The sequence below is a fragment of the Thalassophryne amazonica genome, chromosome 10 (genome assembly GCF_902500255.1).
Source record: "Thalassophryne amazonica chromosome 10, fThaAma1.1, whole genome shotgun sequence".
Classification (NCBI taxonomy): domain Eukaryota; kingdom Metazoa; phylum Chordata; class Actinopteri; order Batrachoidiformes; family Batrachoididae; genus Thalassophryne; species Thalassophryne amazonica.
In genome coordinates this window covers 83430586-83457022 of record NC_047112.1, presented here as the reverse complement: position 1 = coordinate 83457022, position 26437 = coordinate 83430586, and the positions used below count along the sequence as shown (strand labels likewise).

General features: G+C 44.3%; 1 protein-coding gene across 1 annotated transcript in view; it reads left to right on the top strand.

Annotated features, from left to right (window-relative positions):
* The window catches only part of LOC117518147 (interleukin-12 receptor subunit beta-2-like), a 97479-nt gene that overhangs the window by 49381 nt on the left and 21661 nt on the right, over positions 1–26437 (top strand). Inside the window, 6 exon segments of the mRNA XM_034179207.1 lie at positions 5328–5526; positions 5651–5733; positions 9753–9954; positions 10030–10230; positions 24758–24856; positions 25088–25243. Of these exon segments, the coding sequence (XP_034035098.1) occupies positions 5328–5526; positions 5651–5733; positions 9753–9954; positions 10030–10230; positions 24758–24856; positions 25088–25243 (940 nt within the window).

The window sequence follows — 26437 nt, the reverse complement described above, 5'->3', positions numbered from 1 at the left end:
CTGGTGGGCGTCACTGGAAGCCGACGTCCGGGACTATGTCCAGGCCTGTACCGCCTGTGCTAGGGGCAAGGCGGATCACCATAAGATCAGGGGCCTCCTCCAGCCCCTGCCTGTGCCTCATCGCCCCTGGTCTCACATCGGCCTGGACTTCGTCACGGGCCTCCCGCCGTCCCAGGGCAACACCGTCATCCTCACGATAGTGGACCGGTTCTCCAAGGCGGCCCACGTCGTGGCCCTCCCGAAGCTCCCGACGGCCCAGGAGACAGCAGACCTCCTGGTCCACCACGTCGTGCGTCTGCATGGGATACCATAGGACATCGTTTCGGATCGTGGTCCCCAGTTCTCCTCGCAGGTCTGGAGGAGTTTTTGTAAGGAACTGGGGGCCACCGTGAGTCTCTCGTCTGGGTATCACCCACAGACGAATGGCCAGGCAGAGCGGGCGAACCAGGAGTTGGAGCAGGCCCTCCGCTGCGTAACCTCCGCGCATCCGGCGGCTTGGAGTGACCATCTGGCATGGATCGAGTACGCCCACAATAGCCAAGTCTCATCTGCTACCGGCCTCTCCCCTTTTGAGGCCTGTTTGGGGTATCAGCCCCCATTGTTCCCACTTGTGGAGGGAGAGGTCGGGGTCCCCTCGGTCCAGGCCCACCTGCGGAGGTGCCGCCGGGTGTGGCGGACCGCCCGTTCTGCCCTGTTGCAGGCCCGGACGAGGGCTAAGGCCCATGCAGATCGCCGGCGTTCCCCGGCCCCTACATACCAGCCTGGGTAGGAGGTGTGTTTGTCAACCAAGGACATCCCACTGCAGGTTGAATCACAGAAACTCAAAGACCGGTTCATCGGACCTTTTTCTATAGTCAAGATCCTCAGCCCGTATCACCCAGTATTTCATGTCTCCAGATTGAAACCATACCACGCCTCACCACTCTGCACCCCTGGACCCGTACCACCTCCTGCCCGTATCATCGACGGGGAGCCGGCATGGACTGTTCGTCGGCTCCTGGACGTCCGTCGGAAGGGCCGGGGTTTTCAATATCTGGTGGACTGGGAGGGGTACGGACCTGAAGAACGCTCCTGGGTGAAGAGGAGCTTCATCCTGGACCCGGCCCTCCTGGCCGATTTCTACCGCTGACACCCGGACAAGCCTGGTCGGGCGCCAGGAGGCGCCCGTTGAGGGGGGGGGGGTCCTGTTGTGTGGGCCGCTGAAGAGGAGGTACTGCTGGCCCACCACCACCAGTCGGCGCTCTGCTTGGAGTGCGGGCTTCAAGCATGAGAGGGCGCCGAGACAACAGAGAGTGACAGCTGTCACTCATTTACACCAGCTGTCACCAATCACCACCGTCCCTACAAAAACCGGATTATTACTCCACCTCCTCGCCGAGAAATCAGCTACCGTCTAAGGTAACCTTCTCTGCTGTGATTCTGTTGTATCTAAACATTGTCCTGTGTGCAGCCGTTTTCCTGTGGACTCAGTCTGAAGCTGGATTGGCGGATAGTGGGAGTGCGATGGTCTTCGCCTCTTACTCCATCCAGGGAAGAGACTAACAGGAGCTGCACGGGTGAAATTGTATCTGGAGGTGGAGGTTTTCCCTCCTTGAAGATCTGTATTGAAAGATTACTGGGTGTGTGGATACACACTCACCATTAACTGTTTTCATCTTCTGCCAGCAGTACCAGGGTCTGCAACAGAAGACGGTGACCACCTGGGGACTCAGGACGTGGCGGCTCCGGTGTTCTTCAGGCCGTTGGTGGTGGAAGCTGTGTGGGTCCCGGCTCTTCGATCGTCAGAGGTCTCCTATCTTCGAGCCTGCCCGCACGTCACCTGGTGTTTAATTGGCATTATATTTTTGTCTGTATCCAGTTGTGCGTTTCACAACATTAAATTGTTACTCTTTGTCTTATCCATTGTCCGTTCATTTGCGCCCCCTGTTGCGGGTCCGTGTTACGGCACCTTCCCAACACACTCAACTGAAAGCCACCAAAAGCCGCCTGGATTTTACAAATGGTTATCAACACGGAGGTGTTTTTCCTGTGGCGGGCGCGCTGTCCGCACGTCTTTCATTAAAAAAATCTCTTTTAACAGTGGAATGTCCGGATAAACTGCTGATTCCGACCTCTTCTGAAAGTTCTCTGTTCTCTCACGATGTCCTGGGTCAACAGAGGCTTAAATTTGGAGGTTTTCAGCTTGAAACAGGATGACGACGTCGCCTTGGAGCGCTGCGCGACGTCCCGCTCTGTGGGAAGTCCTTACAGCGATAGAAACAATCCAAAATCTCTCATCAGCCGTTAAAATTTACACCGAATACCAGCTGAATTTCTCGAATGGTCTCCACTCAGATGTGCCTTACAGTTCTTGAAAAAATTTTGATCAAGCACAGTGCCAGTCTCTCAGCAACTTCTCGGACAATGAAAATCCGACGAGGGGGCTGGACCACTCCTTCCACAAGCCGTGCTCACAGGCGAATGATGTCACCGACAGGCGTGAAAAAACTCACGCATGCGCACGAGGGTTCAAGCTTGGCTGATGTAATCACACGTGATTCAAATCCATATAGTTTTTTTAAAAAATAAAACTTCTTTTCTAATAGACCTCGTATATATATATATATATACATACACACACACACACGAGGTCTGTGATGAAAAAAGCGGTCCTTTTTATTTTTTTCAAAAATAAAATAAATTTGATTCATATGTTTTTACGTTTTACGTCAGACATGCTTGAACCCTCATGCGCATGCGTGAGTTTTTTCATGCGTGTCGGTGACGTCATTCGACTGTGGGCAGGTCTTGAGTGAGGAGTGCTCCACCCCGCCCGTTGGAATCTCTTTGTCTGAATAGCCGCTGCGGACGGCGCGCGTTGCTTTATCAACATTTTTTCTGGACCTGTGAGGGATATCCGAGTGGACACTATTGGAGAAATTAAGCTGGTTTTCGGTGAAAAGTTTAACGGCTGATGAGAGATTATGGGGTGTTTCTGTCGCTGTAAGGACTTCCCACAGAGCGGGACGTCGCGCAGCGCTTCCAGGTACCGTCGTCGTCCTGTTTCGACCTGAAAACATTCTAATTTAAGGCTTAATTCACCCAGGATGTCGTGAGAGAACAGAGAAGATTCAGGACAGGCCGGCATGAGGACTTTATGCGGACATTCCACTGTTTAAGGACATTTTGTAATGAAAGACGTGCGCGCAAATTCGCCGAGTCGTTTCCGTGACGACTCGGTGAATCTGTGTGCGCCGCGACAGGAAAAACACCTCCGTGTTGAAAACCATTTGTAAAATTCAGGCGGCTTTTTCTGGCTTTCAACAAGTGAGTAACTGAGAAATTGTTTAACAGCTTGGGCATGTTCCAACTTGCCCGTTAAGGTTTCCAACGGAGGTGTTTTTCCTGTCGCGACCCCCTGCGGTCGGGTCCGGCCCGACATGCGACTCTGCCCGCACGTTCTTTCATTACAAAATGACCATTAACAATGGAATGTCCGAATAAACTCCTCATGCCGACTTCTTCTGAAAGTTCTCTGTTCTCTGATGACTTCCTGGGTCAACAGAGCCTGAAATGTGGAAGTTTGCCGAATGACGTAACCGACAGGCGTGAAAAAACTCTTGCATGCCCACGAGGGTTCAAGCATGTCTGATGTAATCACACGTGATTCAAATCCATATGGTTGTTGAAAAAAATAATAAGGTCCGTTACTTTTATCACAGACCTCGTATATATATATATCATTGGTCAACAACAACAACAACAAAAAAGATTTTCTTGCATGGCCTTTGAGAACTGATTTAGGGTAATTTTGGGGTGCTGAATCTGAATCTGAGCTCAGATTTCCTCAATTACATCACATTTTCTTGCAATCTGTATGTTCCATATTGATAGATTACGCAAACGTTGGTCATTCACTCACGAGTTTGGCGCCACTAATCATGCACAAAACTAAGACAAAATTAGCTTTTCAGTGGTGCCTTACCTATGATGCGCATAGTGCTCCAGATTGTATTTTTTCCACTGTGGTCAACAATGCTCAAAAAAGGTGCAAGCATAAAAGTAGTTTTGGAAATGGGTTCTTAAGGGAGTAGCTGCCTTCCATTGCAGACATTATTCCATATATGGGTGCTTAAACACAATGTAAATTTTTTAACTTTTGGCATAAAATAACAATTCTTTAAAAGATTTTGTTTTCACATCTCAAAAATATGTTATTTGCAAAAACTAACACCAGATATGTATTCAGCACCCCCAAATCAGCCAAAATCCATTGAAAAACTCCACTCAAGAAAAATCGTGTTGACTAGTGTATTCCTTTAAATTATCCATAGTTAAAACAGAAAATGTGAAAAATTTCAAAAGGAAGTTTACTATGTTGCAACATATTTTCCGTTAATCATCTAATATTTGTTAAGACGTGTCTATTAAGAACCATAAAGACTCCACTTATACTCAAGGTTGGGTAGGATTACTTTGAAATGTAATCCAAAAGTAATCAGATTACAAGTAATCCAAATGTATGTATGTACATACATACATGTAATCCACATGTATTATTTTAAAGTAATCCTACCCAACCTTGTTTAAACTGCATATAGCAGAAGAACATATAGCAACAGCATCAGTTTTTACTAATATTTGTGATGCTGTTGTTGGCTCAAACCACTACCTTCCAAAACCCTTGAAACACGTGGTTTCAACATACCAGTTCTACAAAATAATGAAGGGAAAAAAAACCCATTATATTTTAGCACAAGTTTGGACTTATACTGTGTTAAATGTTTTAGAATTATGACTTGTTTGTCACCCTGCGGTAGACTGGCGTCCTGTCCAGGGTGTACCTTGCCTCGTGCCCTTTGACTGCTGGGATATGCTCCAGCCTAGGTTTGTACCACTGACTTTTGTCCCTGTGACATTCATCCATTTAACTACTGAATATGAAAACCCATAAGATGGCTCAAAAATAATAAACAATTGAGTGTAAAACATTCTAACAATGTGGCCTTTGTGCTTAGTCAATTCAAAAATAGTTGCTGTGATGTTTCGACCTTCCGGGTAACTGCTGTGTCAGTGGAATACCAGTGACCACGGGAGCACAGCTATTTCTGTGATAGATGAGACTGTCACACATATTTCTGTCGTTGTGGCGCCACGTAGTGGTGTTTAGATGTAAATGCTACTACTTAATGAGTCAGAACAGAGCCAACACTGAAGAATGGTACTTATTATATGGTGGAGCGATGACGAGGTCACGATCCAAAAACAGTTTGTGTTTTTATGGCACTTAAATTCATAAGCGAAGATAAGGCAGCGTGAAACTAATATTACCTGTTGTTGTTTTATAGGAGGAGAGGGAGGGACGAGAGCTCAGTGAGAGGCTGGTAAGAGTGGACGACCTCGAGCCTCTGAAAGAATATGAGTTCCAGATGAGAGCGTGCTACAAAACACCGAAGCTGACACCAACCAAAGCACCCTGCTGTGCACTCTCCAAGTCACTCTGCAGCAAATGGAGCACCTCTATAATTTCGAGAAGTCCTGGAAAAGGCGAGTTTGTAATCTCAACTGAACTGGAAATTAGGTTGATTTTTTTATGTTTGTGTGTTTGTTTGCTTGCTTGCTTTTTCTCACTAATACAAGTCCCATGATTTGTGGACAAACTTATTTTTAGGACCATCTCAGCAGCTGCATGTCTGGAGAAAAATTGAGAGGCAGCAGAAAAATGAGTTTCAGATGGTGACTGTTTTCTGGAAGGTAATATGAATATGAATTATACACTCCTGTGCGCTTTACAATGAGTCTAAATTTTATGTTGATATTGTCTATAGTTAAATTTAATAATGCAGTTTGTTGTAGATTTGCTGACAAAGTGATGTGAAATGTTTTTGCCCCTTCCTGGGTTCATATATCTGACACACTTAAGAAGAATCAGTAAGTCCTATAAAGGCCCCGAGGCCCATCATAGGGCTGGCGGTTGACCCTGGATATCATAGCATGAAGCACATGAGAGGCCACGTATCGTTCCAAACAGGACCCCAATCCACCCTAGGTTACGTCACCAGTCAATGCTGGTACTGATTCACAGCTGGAAGGACTGGGACATGCAAATAAAGTGTCATGACCAACGACACAGGTTTTTGTGAAGCTCAGATTTGGAATCAAACCAAAGTCTGTTTTGTTAGTCGCAGAGCCGACTCCAGCAATTTTGGTGCCCTTGGCGAGACTATGGGTTGGTGCCCCCAACACCCCCACCCCTCTGCACACTCACACCTCCCCAGATGTTAATGGACAGACCTTAAAGGTTTAATTGTTGATCAAACACACCAACACACAAACAAATACACACTAAAATAACAAAACATAAATAAAACCAGAGTTCCTGTTCAGATTTTGTGTAAATATTGTTGAAAGTCCTGACAGCTCCCACAGTATGAATAATAAGCAGGTGCTATGTTCAAACAATTAAAAAAAAGTGCAATATAACATAAAAACAAAATGCAAAAGTTCCCGTCACAATGCGCCTTGTAAATAACGGACCTTATAGAATTTGCAAACAAGACAACATAAAACTGCAATGTAGCACTAAAATCTTAATCAGAATCGAATTTATCGCCAAGTAAGTTCGCACATACAAGGAATATGATCCGGTGTTATTGATGCATAAACAATAGGAAAAGAAAAACCCCTGGCAAAAATTATGGAATCACCGGCCTCGGAGGATGTTCATTCAGTTGTTTTTGTAGAAAAAAGCAGATCACAGACATGACACAAAACTAAAGTCATTTCAAATGGCAACTTTCTAGCTTTAAGAAACACTATAAGAAATCAGGAAAAAAAAAAATGGTGGCAGTCAGTAACGGTTACTTTTTTAGACCAAGCAGAGGGAAAAAATATGGAATCACTCAATTCTGAGGAAAAAATTATGGAATCATGAAAAACAAAAGAACACTCCAACACATCACTAGTATTTTGTTGCATCACCTCTGGCTTTTATAACAGCTCGCAGTCTCTGAGGCATGGACTTAATGAGTGACAAACAATACTCTTCATCAATCTGGCTCCAACTTTATCTGATTGCTGTTGCCAGATCAGCTTTGCAGGTTGGAGCCTTGTCATGGACCATTTTCTTCAACTTCTACCAAATATTTTCAATTGGATTAAGATCTGGACTATTTGCAGGCCATGACATTGACTCTATGTGTCTTTTTGCAAGGAATGTTTTCACAGTTTTTGCTCTACGGCAAGATGCATTATCATCTTGAAAAATTATTTCATCGTCCCCAAACATCCTTTCAATTGATGGGATAAGAAAAGTGTCCAAAATATCAACGTAAACTTGTGCATTTATTGATGATGCAATGACAGCCATCTCCCCAGTGCCTTACCTGACATGCAGCCCCATATCATCAATGACTGTGGAAATTTACATGTTCTCTTCAGGCAGTCATCTTTATAAATCTCATTGGAACGGCACCAAACAAAAGTTCCAGCATCATCACCTTGCCCAATGCAGATTCGAGATTCATCGCTGAATATGACTTTCATCCAGTCATCCACAGTCCATGATTGCTTTTCCTTAGCCCATTGTAACCTTGTTTTTTTCTGTTTAGGTGTTAATGATGGCTTTCGTTTAGCTTTTCTGTATGTAAATCCCATTTCCTTTAGGCAGTTTCTTACAGTTCGGTCACAGACGTTGACTCCAGTTTCCTCCCATTCGTTCCTCATTTGTTTTGTTGTGCATTTTCGATTTTTGAGACATATTGCTTTAAGTTTTCTGTCTTGACGCTTTGATGTCTTCCTTGGTCTACCAGTATGTTTGCCTTTAACAACCTTCCCATGTTGTTTGTATTTGGTCCAGAGTTTAGACACAGCTGACTGTGAACAACCAACATCTTTTGCAACATTGCGTGATGATTTACCCTCTTTTAAGAGTTTGATAATCCTCTCCTTTGTTTCAATTGACATCTCTCGTGTTGGACCCATGATTCATGTCAGTCCACTTGGTGCAACAGCTCTCCAAGGTGTGATCACTCCTTTTTAGATGCAGACTAACGAGCAGATCTGATTTGATGCAGGTGTTACTTTTGGGGATGAAAATTTACAGGGTGATTCCATAATTTTTTCCTCAGAATTGAGTGAGTCCATATTTTTTCCCTCTGCTTGGTCTAAAAAAGTAACCGTTACTGACTGCCACAATTTTTTTCTTGATTTCTTACAGTGTTTCTTAAAGCCAGAAAGTTGCCATTTGAAATGACTTTAGTTTTGTGTCATGTCTGTGATCTGCTTTTTTTCTACAAAATTAAACAACTGAATGAACATCCTCCGAGGCCGGTGATTCCATAATTATTGCCAGGGGTTGTATAAGAAGTAAAAAAAAAAAAATGAAGTCCGGTCTACCTTAACTGTCTACCTGTCTGCCTTTTAACAACAGCGTGAGTGTCCGTCATGGTGCCGTCCAGCTCCGCGACGAATAGTGACGTTACATGAAACCTCTCTAAGTAGGATTTCTTCTCCATATGTATCTTTAATTTATACAGTCATGTTTAAAATAATACACCACAAGCTTGTGGTATTTAAGTGTATGAAGCTCCTGGGTTTTAGTCAAAATTACTTTATTCTTATACATTACAAATAGTAAGCCAATAAGGCAGCGCAGTCTCATTTGGACCCTGCGTGGGAGATGTCGTGTCGGTCAGAGTTAGCCTCCACCACGAACCAGAGTAGCTGCGTTCTCTCGCCTGCAAAACCGCCTCGACATGTTTGAGCTCCGGGTCATAAACAAACCGCAACACATGTCCACTTTCCATCACACTTCCATTGTCACTTTTCTTTGCATTTTCACTTTGTTTGCATGTAATTTGCCCAAAAACTCAGAGAAAGTGCCATGTTTCTGTCCCTGGAAGTAGAGAAATTACATCGTATGTGTCATATTTTAGCCCTTTAGTGCCTGATCTCAAACGAGACTGTGCTGCCCAATAATAATAATAATAATAAGAATAATGGACAGCACGGTGGCTTAGTGGTTAGCACTGTTGCCTCACAGCGAGAAGGTCATGGGTTCAATTCCTGTGGCCTTTCTGTGTGGAGTTTACATGTTCTCCCCGTGTTTGCGTGGGTTTCCTCCAGGTGCTCCAGTTTCCTCCCACATCCAAAGACATGCGGGTTAGGTGGATTGAAATCTTCAAAAAAAAATTGTCCGTAGGTGTGTGTGTGGGTGTGTCTGTGTTTGTTTGTCTATTTGTGGCCCTGCGTCAGACTGGCGTCCTGTCCTGGGTGTACCCCGCCTCGCGCTCTATGACTGCTGGGATAGGCTCCAGCCCCCAGCGACCCTTAACTGGACTAAGCGGTAGAAGATGAATGAATGAATGTATAATAACAATAATAACAATAATATATTAAATCATCTTATTTTTTCAAAGTATTAGAATCTGATTGTGATTATTGTGCAAAGATGTCTTTAGAATGGCTACAAAAGTGAATCTTTAAGGGGTTTGACAATTAAGAAACGATAAAGATTCTCATTCTGTTTTGTGGGTGGGTGGGGGGGTAGCTTTTCCATGCCTCGCCCCTGTGGGTCCGCCCCTGCACCTTAAGCCTGCAGAGTGTGTGCAGCTACAGAGAAAGATTTTGCTGTATAGCCAATTTTAGCCAAATCCAAAAAAGACAACTTTTTCACAGCACTGTGTATAAAATGATTTCTTCCTCTGAGTATTTTCAAAGTACTACTCTGTAGCATAAAAACCTGAGTTATTGGTGATGGTCTTGTTCCACAGCTTCCGCCTGTAGAGGATTACAGTGGAGAGGTGGAAAAGTACAAGATCTTCCTGAGCGACAATCAGAACCAGGGAGTGAGCTTCCCGGCTAATCGGAGTCAGTGTTTACTTCGTGTGCCGCCGTGGATTCAGGTGCTGAGAGTCGGCGTTGTCACCTCATGTGGGAAGTCTCCTCCAGCTGATGTGTACCTCAAACATTCAGGTACAACAATATGAAGCTTTGTGTGATTTTAATAACCAGCACAGAGATAAATAACATGTCACGATTTTTGTGTAGGTGCTTGTGGACCTGTTCTCAGAGGGTTGGCTCCTGCAGATGATGGCAAAGTGGTGACTGTGTCGTGGTTGTGGCCTCCTGCTGAACACTGGCTACCATCAGGGGAACTGTTGTATTATGTACTAGAATGGACAAGTGGACCTGCAGCAGGCCTAAACTGGACCAGAGTGGCCAAAGAGGAAAGAAACATATTTATCACAGGTAGATTCCAGCAAGATTTACGATACAGTGATGATGGAGAAGTTCCCTGCCTGCAGAAAGGCACAGTGCATTAAAAAACAAGAGCAATCAGAGATTTCTGATCTCTGCCAATCTAAATCCGGATCTCCTCTGAAATTCAGCAGAGTCTTCCATGCCGTAATATCTATCTGTGGTGCAAATTTGGTGATAATCCATGAAGTAGTTTTGATGTAATCCTTCAAAGCACATATAAAGTGATATTTTGATCCAGAATCCAGATCCGGATCACCTCCAAAATTTACTGACGTCTTCCTTGGCCTAATATGTATCTGTGTTGAAAATTTCGTCAAAATCCGTGCAGTAGTTTTGACGTTATCATGCTAACAATAATCTTTCAAAGCCAATATGAAGTGGAACTTGATCCAGAATCCGGATCCAGATAACCGCCACAATTCAGTGGAGTCTTCCATGGCCTAATATCTATCTGTGGTGAAATTTCATCAAAATCCGTGCAGTAGTTTTGATGGAATCTTGCTAACAGACAGACAGAAAAATAAATAAATAAATAAACACCAACGTTTTTATTACTTCCTTGGCAAACATAAAAATTACAGTTAGTCTTGCTAAATTGTTTCTAATGAAAATAATGTCCATGTTGCCAAACAACACAGTTCAAATTAAATTATTTAAAATGTGACAAATAACAGCAAATGTAGCCCCAAGGCTTAAACCTTACTCACAAAAAAGTATCCAAAGGTATCCAAACCAAACAGCTATTGGGTGCTGGGCCAGATTGACAAAATGATCAAAAACAGAAGGAATGTTTCTGCACCCTTACCCAGATTTGTGCCTCAAGACAGCAGCTCAAGCAAAGCCGCCCAGACCTCCCGAACCACACACACCTCCCCCAGCTCCTCCGGGGGATCCCCAAGGCGTTCCCAAGCCAGCCGAGAGATGTAGTCCCTCCAGCGTGTCCTGGGTCTTCCCCGGGGCCTCCTCCCAATGGGACGTGCCCGGAACACCTCTCCAGCAAGGTGTCCAGGGTGCATCCGGAAAAGATGCCCGAGCCACCTCAACTGGCTCCTTTCGACATGGAGGAGCAGCGGCTCGACTCCGAGCTCCTCCCAAGTGACCGAGCTCCTCACCCTATCTCTAAGGGAGCGCCCAGCCACCCTGTGGAGGAAACTAATCTCGGCCTCTTGTACTCGCAATCTCATTCTTTCGGTCATGAGCCAAATCTCATGACCATAGGTGAGGATCGGAACGTAGATCGATCGGTAAATCGATCGGTAAATCGAGCGCTTTGCCCCCCTACTAAGCTCTCTCCTCACCACGACGGTCCGATACAGCGACCGCAACACTGCAGATGCTACACTGATCCGTCTATCGATCTCACGCTCCATCCATCCCTCACTCGTGAACAAGACCCCGAGATACTTAAACTCCTCCACTTGAGGCAAGGACACTCCACCGACCTGAAGAGGGCAAAGCACCTTTTTCCGGTCGAGAACCATGGCCTCGGATTTGGAGGTGCTGATTTTCATCCCGGACGCTTCACACTCGGCTGCAAACTGCCCCAGTGCACGCTGAAGGTCCTGATTTGACGAAGCCAACAGAACCACATCGTCCGCAAATAGCAGAGACGAGATTCTGTGGTTCCCAAAACAGACCCCCTCTACACCCTGGCTGCGCCTAGAAATTCTGTCCATAAAAATAATGAACAGAACCGCTAACAAAGGAGGCCAACGTGCACTGGAAACAGGTTTGACTTACTACCTGCAATGCGAACCAAGCTCCTGCTGCGGTTGTACACGGACCAGATAGCCCTTAGCAAAGGACCCCGGACCCCGTACTCCCGGAGCACTCCCCACAGGGTGCCCCGAGGGACATGGTCGAACGCATTCTCCAGATCCACAAAACACATGTGGACTGGTTGGGCAAACTCCCATGAACCCTCGAGCACCCGATGGAGCGTTTAGAGCTGGTCCAGTGTGCCGTGACCAGGACGAAAACCACACTGCTCCTCCTGAATCCGAGGTTTGACCATCGGTCAAATTCTCCTCTCCAGTACTCTGGAATAGACCTTACCGGGGAGGCTCAGGAGTGTGATCCCCTATAGTTGGAACACACCCTCCGGTCCCCCTTCTTAAACAGAGGGACCACCACCCCGGTCTGCCAATCCAGAGCCACTGTCCCCGATTGCCACGCGATGCTGCAGAGGCATGTCAGCCAAGACAGTCCCACAACATCCAGAGACTTAAGGTACTCAGGACGGATTTCATCCACCCCAGGAGCCTTGCCACCGAGAAGCTTTCTAACCACCTCGGTGACTTTGGTCTGGGTAATGGATGAATCTGCCTCTGAGTCCCCAGTCTGTGCTTCCTCTTCGGAAGACGTGACGATGGGATTGAGGAGATCCTCGAAGTACTCCTTCCACCGCCCGACAACATCCCCAGTCAGGGTCAACAGCTCCCCACCCGCACCGTAAACAGTGCTGGTGGAGAGCTGCTTCCGCCCCCTGAGGCGTCGGATGGTTTGCCAGAATCTCTTTTAGGCCGACCGATAGTCCTCCTCCATGGCTTCCCCGAATTCCTCCCAGACCCAAGTTTTTGCCTCTGCGACTGCACGGGCTGTGGCACGCTTGGCCTGCCGGTACCTATCAGCTGCCTCTGGGGTCCCACCTACCAACAAAGATAAGTAGGGCTCCTTCTTCAGCTTGATGGCATCCCTTAATTCCAGTGTCCACCACCGGGTTCGGGGATTGTCACCGCGACAGGCACCAGACACCTTGCGACCACAGCTACGAGCAGCCGCATCGACAATGGAGGTGGAGAACATGGTCCACTCGGACTCCATGTCTCCAACCTCCCCCGGGATCTGGGAGAAGCTCTCCCGGAGGTGGGAGTTGAAGACCTCACTGACAGAGGGTTCCGCCAGTCGTTCCCAGCAGACCCTCACGATACGTTTGGGCCTGCCAGGTCTGACCGGCTTCCTCCCCTCCCAGCGGATCCAACTCACCACCAGGTGGTGATCGGTCGACAGCTCTGCCCCTCTCTTCACTCGAGTGTCCGAGACACGTGGCCGAAGGTCAGATGATACGACTACAAAGTCGATCATCGACCTCCGGCTCAGGGTGTCCTGGTGCCACGTGCACTTATGGACACCCTTGTGCTCGAACATGGTGTTTGTGATGGACAAACTGTGACTAGCACAGAAGTCCAACAACTGAACACCACTCGGGTTCAGATCGGGGAGGCCGTGCTTCCAGATAACCCCCCTCCAGGTCTCACTGTCGCTGCCCACGTGGGCATTGAAATTCCCCAGGAGAACAATGGAGGCTCCAGTCGGAGCGCTATCTAGTACACCTCCCAGGGACTCCAGGAAGGTCGGGTACTCTGCACTGCTGCTCGGCCCGTTGGCCGAGACAACGGTGAGAGACCTGTCCCCAACCCGAAGGCATAGGGACGCGACCCTCTCGTTCACCAGAGTGAACTCCAACATATGGCGACTGAGCTGGGGAGCAATAAGCAATGCGACCCCAGCTCTCCGCCTCTCCCCGTGGGCAATGCCAGAAAAATGAAGCATCCAGCCCCTCTCCAGGACTTGGGAACCAGAGCCCAAGCTGTGCGTGGAGGTGAGCCAGACTATCTCTAGTCGGTATCTCTCAACCTCCCGCACAAGCTCAGGCTCCTTCCCCCCCAGCGAGGTGACATTCCACGTCCCAACAGCCATGGGCTTTGAGCATGGACCGGGCCACCGGGCCACCCGCCCTCAACCGCCACCCAATCCTCTCTGCACCTGACCCCCATGGCCCCCTCTGCAGGTGGTGAACCCACAGGAGGGCGGGCCCACGTCGCTCTTTCGGGCTGAGCCCGGCCGGGCCCCATGGGCTAAGGCCCGACCACCAGGCACTCGCGCACGAGCCCCAACCCCAGGCCTGGCTCCAGGGTGGGGCCCCAGCTCCGCCATACCGGGCGATGTCTCGGTCCTTGATTTTTTACTGGTCATGGAGGTTCTGAACTGCCCTTAGTCTGACCCGTCACCTAGGACCTGTTTGCCTTGGGTGCTTATAGCACCTTCAACTGCACCACAGACTAAAACAGTTAAATGTGGTCTATTAAACATTAGATCTCTCTCTTCTAAGTCCCTGTTAGTAAATGATATAATAATTGATCAACATATTGATTTATTCTGCCTTACAGAAACCTGGTTACAGCAGGATGAATATGTTAGTTTAAATGAGTCAACACCCCCGAGTCACACTAACTGCCAGAACGCTCGTAGCACGGGCCGAGGCGGAGGATTAGCAGCAATCTTCCATTCCAGCTTATTAATTAATCCAAAACCAAGACAGAGCTTTAATTCATTTGAAAGCATGACTCTTAGTCTTGTCCATCCAAATTGGAAGTCCCAAAAACCAGTTTTATTTGTTGTTATCTATCGTCCACCTGGTCGTTACTGTGAGTTTCTCTGTGAATTTTCAGATCTTTTGTCTGACTTAGTGCTTAGCTCAGATAAGATAATTATAGTGGGCGATTTTAACATCCACACAGATGCTGAGAATGACAGCCTCAACACTGCATTTAATCTATTATTAGACTCAATTGGCTTTGCTCAAAATGTAAATGAGTCCACCCACCACTTTAATCATATCTTAGATCTTGTTCTGACTTATGGTATGGAAATTGAAGACTTAACAGTATTCCCTGAAAACTCCCTTCTATCTGATCATCTCTTAATAACATTTACATTTACTCTGATGGACTACCCAGCAGTGGGGAATACGTTTCATTACACTAGAAGTCTTTCAGAAAGCGCTGTAACTAGGTTTAAGGATATGATTCCTTCTTTATGTTCTCTACATAGCATTGTAGCTACCTAAACTCTGTGAGTGGGATAGAGTATCTTGTCAATAGTTTTACATCCTCATTGAACACAACTTTGGATGCTGTAGCTCCTCTGAAAAAGAGAGCCTTAAATCAGAAGTGCCTGACTCCGTGGTATAACTCACAAACTCGCAGCTTAAAGCAGATAACCCGTAAGTTGGAGAGGAAATGGCGTCTCACTAATTTAGAAGATCTTCACTTAGCCTGGAAAAAGAGACTGTTGCTCTATAAAAAAGCCCTCCGTAAAGCTAGGACATCTTACTACTCATCACTAATTGAAGAAAATAAGAACAACCTCAGGTTTCTAACCCTAACCCTTTCAGCACTGTAGCCAGGCTGACAAAGAGTCAGAGCTCTACTGAGCCAAGTATTCCTTTAACTTTAACTAGTAATGACTTCATGACTTTCTTTGCTAATAAAATTTTAACTATTAGAGAAAAAATTACTCATAACCATCCCAAAGACATATCGTTATCTTTGGCTGCTTTCAGTGACGCCGGTATTTGGTTAGACTCTTTCTCTCCGATTGTTCTGTCTGAGTTATTTTCGTTAGTTACTTCCTCCAAACCATCAACATGTCTATTAGACCCCATTCCTACCAGGCTGCTCAAGGAAGCCCTACCATTAATTAATGCTTCGATCTTAAATATGATCAATCTATCTTTATTAGTTGGCTATGTACCACAGGCTTTTAAGGTGGCAGTAATTAAACCATTACTTAAAAAGCCATCACTTGACCCAGCTATCTTAGCTAATTATAGGCCAATCTCCAACCTTCCTTTTCTCTCAAAAATTCTTGAAAGGGTAGTTGTAAAACAGCTAAGGAATGGTCTATTTGAAGAGTTTCAGTCAGGGTTTAGAATTCATCATAGTACAGAAACAGCATTAGTGAAGGTTACAAATGATCTTCTTATGGCCTCAGACAGTGGACTCATCTCTGTGCTTGTTCTGTTAGACCTCAGTGCTGCTTTTGATACTGTTGACCATAAAATTTTATTACAGAGATTAGAGCATGCCATAGGTATTAAAGGCACTGCGCTGCGGTGGTTTGAATCATATTTATCTAATAGATTAAAATTTGTTCATGTAAATGGGGAATCTTCTTCACAGACTAAGGTTAATTATGGATTTCTACAAGGTTCTGTGCTAGGACCAATTTTATTCACTTTATACATGTTTCCTTTAGGCAGTATTATTAGACAGCATTGCTTAAATTTTCATTGTTACGCAGATGATACCCAGCTTTATCTATCCATGAAGCCAGAGGACACACACCAATTAGCTAAACTGCAGGATTGTCTTACAGACATAAAGACATGGATGACCTCTAATTTCCTGCTTTTAAACTCAGATAAAACTGAAGTTATTGTACTTGGCCCCACAAATCTTAGAAACATGGTGTCTAACCAGATCGTTACTCTGGATGGCATTACCCTGACCTCTAGTAATACTGTGAGATATCTTGGAGTCATTTTTGATCAGGATATGTCATTCAATGCGCATATTAAACAAATATGTAGGACTGCTTTCTTGCATTTGCGCAATATCTCTAAAATTAGAAAGGTCTTGTCTCAGAGTGATGCTGAAAAACTAATTCATGCATTTATTTCCTCTAGGCTGGACTATTGTAATTCATTATTATCAGGTTGTCCTAAAAGTTCCCTGAAAAGCCTTCAGTTAATTCAAAATGCTGCAGCTAGAGTACTGACAGGGACTAGAAGGTAAGAGCATATCTCACCCATATTGGCCTCTCTTCATTGGCTTCCTGTTAATTCTAGAATAGAATTTAAAATTGTTCTTCTTACTTATAAGGTTTTGAATAATCAGGTCCCATCTTATCTTAGGGACCTCATAGTACCATATCACCCCAATAGAGCGCTTCGCTCTCAGACTGCAGGCCTACTTGTAGTTCCTAGGGTTTGTAAGAGTAGAATGGGAGGCAGAGCCTTCAGCTTTCAGGCTCCTCTCCTCTGGAACCAGCTCCCAATTCAGATCAGGGAGACAGACACCCTCTCTACTTTTAAGATCAGGCTTAAAACATTCCTTTTTGCTAAAGCTTATAGTTAGGGCTGGATCAGGTGACACTGAACCATCCCTTAGTTATGCTGCTATAGACTTAGACTGCTGGGGGGTTCCCATGATGCACTGAGTGTTTCTTTCTCTTTTTGCTCTGTATGCACCACTCTGCATTTAATCATTAGTGATTGATCTCTGCTCCCCTCCACAGCATGTCTTTTTCCTGGTTCTCTCCCTCAGCCCCAACCAGTCCCAGCAGAAGACTGCCCCTCCCTGAGCCTGGTTCTGCTGGAGGTTTCTTCCTGTTAAAAGGGAGTTTTTCCTTCCCACTGTCGCCAAGTGCTTGCTCACAGGGGGTCGTTTTGACCGTTGGGGTTTTTCCGTAATTATTGTATGGCCTTGCCTTACAATATAAAGCGCCTTGGGGTAACTGTTTGTTGTGATTTGGCGCTATATAAATAAAATTGATTTGATTTGATTTGGGAGACCCTACAGGGAGCACAAAGCCCCCGACAACATAGCTTCTAGGATCATCCGGGTACACAAACTCCCCCACCACGATAAGGTGGCAACTAGAGGGGGAGTACTTACATGTCATTTCTTAGTTTTTTTATTTAAAAAAAACTGCAAAAATCTCAGACTTTTTTCACGCTGTCATTATGGGGTATTGTGTGTAGAATTTTGAGGAAAGAATAATTTTATTTGAGGATAAGGCTGTAACATAACAAAAATGTGGGAAAAGTGAAGCACTATGAATACTTTCAAGATGCACTGTATGACTAACATGAAAGGCTACAGACGGCTGATGCATACCCCATGTGTTCTACGCACCACAATATAAATGTACAAGGAAATACACATATTCTGTAATGGTGTTTTGACTATGTCTTCATCATCTGTGTGACTTCATTATGATGTCATTCATACCACTCAATCACCAATGTTTTGCTGATCAATATGTTGTAGATCATCCAGGATGTACAAAAAAGGGTGTTTTATGGACCATGTTTTCCTTGACCTTTGACCAAACAACTCCAAAATCTAAACATCTCTAGATATCTATTGAAGTAATAGTCCCACCAGATTTGAAGGAAATCCACAGTTATCTTGTCCACACACACACACACACACACACACACACACACACACACACACACACACACACACACACACACACACACACACACACACACACACACACACACACACACACACCAAACAAAATAATACCCCTGGTATCATGACACACAGGTTAACTAGGTCACATGATCAGAATCAACCTGGAAAATTCAACAATTACAAATAAATACAATTATCTAAACTAAAACCCACTGAAATGAGGAGAAAAAAAAATATACAAAATAAATAAATAAATAAATGTTGTTAGTGGAAATAATAATAATTATAATCATCATCATCATCATCATTCATTCATCTGTTATTTTGCTTGCTTGCCTCTACTGGTGGTTGGCTCTCACTGCGGTATTGTATCACTTCCTGTTCCGGAGCACAGCGGTGTTTTTCTGTATCTGTTAGCTGTTTAATCTGCGCAGTTAGATTGATCTAGTTATCTAGATTACGATTTGTTTCCCAGTGTAATCTTTACGTGCCTTAACTAAAGCACTCCTTCTGCTGAATCACCTCTAAATTATTTACACATTATTCACTTTGCGTGTTTTTAGGAATCCGCTAGCTTAGCGTAGCTACTAGCTCTTAGCCGATTTAGCATGGCGGCTTCTCCTGTCTCTCCCGCACTTTTCTGCTCTGGGTGTGAAATGTTTAGTTATTCCTCGGCCTCCTTTAGCAGTAATGGTACTTGTAATAAGTGTAGCTTATTCGTAGCTTTGGAGGCCAGGCTGGGCGAATTGGAGACTCGGCTCCGCACCGTGGAAAATTCTACAGCTAGCCAGGCCCCTGTAGTCGGTGCGGACCAAGGTAGCTTAGCCGCCGTTAGTTACCCCCTGGCAGATCCCGAGCAGCCGGGAAAGCAGGCTGACTGGGTGACTGTGAGGAGGAAGCGTAGCCCTAAACAGAAGCCCCGTGTACACCGCCAACCCGTTCACATTTCTAACCGTTTTTCCCCACTCGACGACACACCCGCCGAGGATCAAACTCTGGTTATTGGCGACTCTGTTTTGAGAAATGTGAAGTTAGCGACACCAGCAACCATAGTCAATTGTCTTCCGGGGGCCAGAGCAGGCGACATTGAAGGAAATTTGAAACTGCTGGTTAAGGCTAAGCGTAAATTTGGTAAGATTGTAATTCACGTCGGCAGTAATGACACCCGGTTACGCCAATCGGAGGTCACTAAAATTAACATTAAATCGGTGTGTAACTTTGCAAAAACAATGTCGGACTCTGTAGTTTTCTCTGGGCCCCTCCCCAATCAGACCGGGAGTGACATGTTTAGCCGCATGTTCTCCTTGAATTGCTGGCTGTCTGAGTGGTGTCCAAAAAATGAGGTGGGCTTCATAGATAATTGGCAAAGCTTCTGGGGAAAACCTGGTCTTGTTAGGAGAGACGGCATCCATCCCACTTTGGATGGAGCAGCTCTCATTTCTAGAAATCTGGCTAATTTTCTTAAATCCTCCAAACCGTGACTATCCAGGGTTGGGACCAGGAAGCAGAGTTGTAGTCTTACACACCTCTCTGCAGCTTCTCTCCCCCTGCCATCCCCTCATTACCCCATCCCCGTAGAGACGGTGCCTGCTCCCAGACTACCAATAACCAGCAAAAGTCTATTTAAGCATAAAAATTCAAAAAGAAAAAATAATATAGCACCTTCAACTGCACCACAGACTAAAACAGTTAAATGTGGTCTATTAAACATTAGGTCTCTCTCTTCTAAGTCCCTGTTGGTAAATGATATAATAATTGATCAACATATTGATTTATTCTGCCTAACAGAAACCTGGTTACAGCAGGATGAATATGTTAGTTTAAATGAGTCAACACCCCCGAGTCACACTAACTGTCAGAATGCTCGTAGCACGGGCCGGGGCGGTGGATTAGCAGCAATCTTCCATTCCAGCTTATTAATTAATCAAAAACCCAGACAGAGCTTTAATTCATTTGAAAGCTTGTCTCTTAGTCTTGTCCATCCAAATTGGAAGTCCCAAAAACCAGTTTTATTTGTTATTATCTATCGTCCACCTGGTCGTTACTGTGAGTTTCTCTGTGAATTTTCAGACCTTTTGTCTGACTTAGTGCTTAGCTCAGATAAGATAATTATAGTGGGCGATTTTAACATCCACACAGATGCTGAGAATGACAGCCTCAACACTGCATTTAATCTATTATTAGACTCTATTGGCTTTGCTCAAAAAGTAAATGAGTCCACCCACCACTTTAATCATATCTTAGATCTTGTTCTGACTTATGGTATGGAAATAGAAGACTTAACAGTATTCCCTGAAAACTCCCTTCTGTCTGATCATTTTTTAATAACATTTACATTTACTCTGATGGACTACCCAGCAGTAGGGAATAAGTTTCATTACACTAGAAGTCTTTCAGAAAGCGCTGTAACTAGGTTTAAGGATATGATTCCTTCTTTATGTTCTCTAATGCCATATAACAACACAGTGCAGAGTAGCTACCTAAACTCTGTAAGGGAGATAGAGTATCTCGTCAATAGTTTTACATCCTCATTGAAGACAGCTTTGGATGCTGTAGCTCCTCTGAAAAAGAGAGCTTTAAATCAGAAGTGTCTGACTCCATGGTATAACTCTCAAACTCGTAGCTTAAAGCAGATAACCCGTAAGTTGGAGAGGAAATGGCGTCTCACTAATTTAGAAGATCTTCACTTAGCCTGGAAAAAGAGTCTGTTGCTCTATAAAAAAGCCCTCCGTAAAGCTAGGACATCTTTCTACTCATCACTAATTGAAGAAAATAAGAACAACCCCAGGTTTCTTTTCAGCACTGTAGCCAGGCTGACAAAGAGTCAGAGCTCTATTGAGCTGAGTATTCCATTAACTTTAACTAGTAATGAGTTCATGACTTTCTTTGCTAACAAAATTTTAACTATTAGAGAAAAAATTACTCATAACCATCCCAAAGACGTATCGTTATCTTTGGCTGCTTTCAGTGATGCCGGTATTTGGTTAGACTCTTTCTCTCCGATTGTTCTGTCTGAGTTATTTTCATTAGTTACTTCATCCAAACCATCAACATGTTTATTAGACCCCATTCCTACCAGGCTGCTCAAGGAAGCCCTACCATTATTTAATGCTTCGATCTTAAATATGATCAATCTATCTTTGTTAGTTGGCTATGTACCACAGGCTTTTAAGGTGGCAGTAATTAAACCATTACTTAAAAAGCCATCACTTGACCCAGCTATCTTAGCTAATTATAGGCCAATCTCCAACCTTCCTTTTCTCTCAAAAATTCTTGAAAGGGTAGTTGTAAAACAGCTAACTGATCATCTGCAGAGGAATGGTCTATTTGAAGAGTTTCAGTCAGGTTTTAGAATTCATCATAGTACAGAAACAGCATTAGTGAAGGTTACAAATGATCTTCTTATGGCCTCGGACAGTGGACTCATCTCTGTGCTTGTTCTGTTAGACCTCAGTGCTGCTTTTGATACTGTTGACCATAAAATTTTATTACAGAGATTAGAGCATACCATAGGTATTAAAGGCACTGCGCTGCGGTGGTTTGAATCATATTTGTCTAATAGATTACAATTTGTTCATGTAAATGGGGAATCTTCTTCACAGACTAAAGTTAATTATGGAGTTCCACAAGGTTCTGTGCTAGGACCAATTTTATTCACTTTATATATGCTTCCCTTAGGCAGTATTATTAGACGGTATTGCTTAAATTTTCATTGTTACGCAGATGATACCCAGCTTTATCTATCCATGAAGCCAGACGACACACACCAATTAGCTAAACTGCAGGATTGTCTTACAGACATAAAGACATGGATGACCTCTAATTTCCTGCTTTTAAACTCAGATAAAACTGAAGTTATTGTACTTGGCCCCACAAATCTTAGAAACATGGTGTCTAACCAGATCCTTACTGTGGATGGCATTACCCTGACCTCTAGTAATACTGTGAGAAATCTTGGAGTCATTTTTGATCAGGATATGTCATTCAAAGCGCATATTAAACAAATATGTAGGACTGCTTTTTTGCATTTACGCAATATCTCTAAAATCAGAAAGGTCTTGTCTCAGAGTGATGCTGAAAAACTAATTCATGCATTTATTTCCTCTAGGCTGGACTATTGTAATTCATTATTATCAGGTTGTCCTAAAAGTTCCCTAAAAAGCCTTCAGTTAATTCAAAATGCTGCAGCTAGAGTGCTGACGGGGACTAGAAGGAGAGAGCATATCTCACCCATATTGGCCTCTCTTCATTGGCTTCCTGTTAATTCTAGAATAGAATTTAAAATTCTTCTTCTTACTTATAAGGTTTTGAATAATCAGGTCCCATCTTATCTTAGGGACCTCGTAGTACCATATCACCCCAATAGAGCGCTTCGCTCTCAGACTGCAGGCTTACTTGTAGTTCCTAGGGTTTGTAAGAGTAGAATGGGAGGCAGAGCCTTCAGCTTTCAGGCTCCTCTCCTGTGGAACCAGCTCCCAATTCAGATCAGGGAGACAGACACCCTCTCTACTTTTAAGATTAGGCTTAAAACTTTCCTTTTTGCTAAAGCTTATAGTTAGGGCTGGATCAGGTGACCCTGAACCATCCCTTAGTTATGCTGCTATAGACGTAGACTGCTGGGGGGTTCCCATGATGCACTGTTTCTTTCTCTTTTTGCTCTGTATGCACCACTCTGCATTTAATCATTAGTGATCGATCTCTGCTCCCCTCCACAGCATGTCTTTTTCCTGGTTCTCTCCCTCAGCCCCAACCAGTCCCAGCAGAAGACTGCCCCTCCCTGAGCCTGGTTCTGCTGGAGGTTTCTTCCTGTTAAAAGGGAGTTTTTCCTTCCCACTGTAGCCAAGTGCTTGCTCACAGGGGGTCGTTTTGACCGTTGGGGTTTTACATCATTATTGTATGGCCTTGCCTTACAATATAAAGCGCCTTGGGGCAACTGTTTGTTGTGATTTGGCGCTATATAAAAAAAAATTGATTGATTGATTGATCATAATGTTACTGAAAAATATGTAAAGGACAAAATATGTAATAATGAAGAAATATTAATGCTTCCAATTATTTGCAATTAATAAATTATGTGGTGACCTTAAAGGGTCAGATATCAGCAGAGGTGTGTATAGTATATATATCATATCAGATATCAGCACTGCGTATAGTATATATCTAATATCCTAATGTGTACAAGGAACAATTTCCCTCTATTTTAAATAACTACTATCCTGTTCATTCTTCTTTTTTTTTTGTTAATTGTGAATACTTTTCAGCAGTAATCATTATTTTCATTCTTAAATATGTTTTGCAAAATATTGCCTTCGTGTATTCTTCAGACACACTATTTTGTTTATTACTTTCACTAACAATATTAATTTGGTTTCGTTTAGTCCCCCCCCAATCAAAGCTATTGTCTTTGGCTTTTTATTATGTGTTTGTTTTTAATTCATGATTTAATACAAAAACAACCCCATCATGCTACATCAATCCAATGACCTTGAACATTCCTAAACTCAGGCTTGGATAATGTTTTTATTGTTCATAAGTGGATTATATCATTTTTTAACACCACACATTGGTCCGACACAGAACTCGGCCTCTCACAAAGAAAACCACGGCCACCACGGCCCAACAGGATCTCAAACACAGATGTCAAACACACCCATATTTCGGTTCTACCCACATAAATGGACTGCATCCATCTGCATCAGATGCTCAAAGCGCTTTACAATTATGCCTCACATTCACCCCGGTGTGAGGGTGCTGCCATACAAGGCGCTCACTACACACTGGGAGCAATAGGGCATTAAAGACCTTGCCCAAGGGCCCTTAGTGATTTTCTGGTCAGGCGGGGGTTTGAACCAAGGATCTTCTGGTCTCAAGCCCAATACCTTAACCACTAGACTATCACCTCCCCTTACATACATATGATTTGTTAACAAGTTGATGAACCTGAAAATAATTGTGTGCGTCTGTACCATATTTTAATGGCTTTACCTGATCCCATGGTCCACCCCACCAACTTTCATGACAGTTGCCAGTTGACCCAGGTCTCTTTGTATTGACTCAACCTGGTCTTAAACAATTGACATGATTGAAAATGAGAACAAACAGCGACCTCATGTGAGCACTTGGTGTATTACTTATGTGAAGTACTTTCATTGTCATCAGTATTTAGAAATGAAATAGTCCTCATGTTACAGCCCAGTCTGTTGAGGAAAATGTATAAACACAGTCTGAGTGAGTACTTACAAATAGTAAGTCCGTTCGGCTGCTCCCTTGTTTGCACTCGGGTTGCCACAGCAAATCCAAGGTGGATCTGCATGTTGAATTGGCACAGGTTTTACGCCGGATGCCCTTCCTGACGCAACTCCAGATTAAATGGAGAAATGTGGCAGGGGTGGGATTTGAACCCGGAACATTCTGCACTGAAACCAAGCGCATTAACCACTTGGCCACCACCCCTGCTTTGAGTGAGTACTTACAAATGACAGCAGATAATTGTTCCTTTCATGGTTGTCCTTTGTATGTGGTTTCAGGGCTTAAAAAAGGAGTGAGGTACAACGTCTCCCTCTACGCTGTAACGACCAGAGGTGTGAGTGCGCCATCATCTGGCCTGGTGTACTGCCAACAAGAAAGTAAGTAAGTCTCTTTGGCTTCGCCCTTGTTTATAGCGTCAGGAATGGCATCAGGAAGAGCCCTTCCTGACCCAACTCCACATTACATGGAGAATGGGCGGGGGTGAGGTTTGAACCAAGAATCTTCGGCACTGGAAACAAGTGCACTAATCGCTTGGCCACCATTCAATGATAATGACATTGAATGAAGAGGGGGTTTTTTTCATGTGATTCTTCCTCCATCTGTCCTAGAACCTACATCTGGCCCCAGCGTATCGGTACTAGTCCATGAGGCGCGACGGATTTTGATCCAGTGGAACGAGCTGGCGGTCGACCAGCGAAAAGGCTTCATCACAAACTACACCATCTACCTGAGGATGCTGCACTCCAGTTCCACAGAAATCAGCGGTGAGAAGTTTGACAACTTCTGTGTGTGTGTGTATGTATACATATAACCATATATTAACATATAATAACCATATTTATAGCTTAGCCTACTGGCTATAATTTAGTTTTACAACAAGTCTACAGACTAGGTAGATGTACGAGGTCTGTGAGAAAAGTATCCGACCTTTTTATTTTATGCAAAAAATATATGGGTTTGATTCATATGTTTTTACATCAGCCAAGCTTGAACCTTCGTGCGCATGCGTGAGTTTTTTCACGCCTGTCGGTTGCGTCATTCGCCTGTGGACAGGCTTTGAGTGAGCACTGGTCCACCCCTCTCGTCATTATTTCATTGTGAGGAAATGGCGGAATGATTTGGGCTTTGTTCCATCAGAATTTTTTCAGAAACTGTTAGAGACAGGCAGCTGGAAACCATTCGGAAAATTCACATGGCTTTCGGTGACAATTTTATTTTTTTAGAGGACAAGTTGGGACATGCCCAGCTCTCCACAATTTCTCTTATACTCACTCGACTGGTAAGCCACTGAAAGCCGAGGTAGGCATGTCCAAACCTGTCCTCTGACACTCCAAAACGGAGGTGTTCTTTGTCTCGCTCCATCAGCGAATCCGTCGTGACACGCGCGAAGCCTCCGCGCGGCTTTCCATGACAAAATCTCTTGTTAAAAGTGAAATCTGCCGGAAAATGGCTGATGTCCAGCTCTTGTGATAACCAGAGAAATTGCACACGATGGTCCCGGCTCCACACAGCGATCCGTTTAGAAATGAAATGGTCATTTCAGCCTGCCGTGCGCCATTGTGGGCCGTCCTTAAAGCGGTAGTAACACTCCTTATTCTCTGTGAAGCCCATAAAATGTTTACCGAAAGCCATGTGAATTTTCCGAATGGTTTCCAGCTGCCTGTCTCTAACAGTTTCTGAAAAAATTCTGATGGAACAAAGCCCAAATCATTCCGCCATTTCCTCGCAATGAAAAAACGACGAGAGGGGTGGACCAGTGCTCACTCAAAGCCTGCCCACAGGAGAATGACGCAACTGACAGGTGTGAAAAAACTCATGCATGCGCACGAAGGTTCAAGCTTGGCTGACGTAAAAAAATATGAATCAAATCCATATATTTTTTGCATAAAATATAAAGGTCGGATACTTTTCTCACAGACTTCGTATAGTACAATCTGCTCCTGTGTGAACATTTAGGT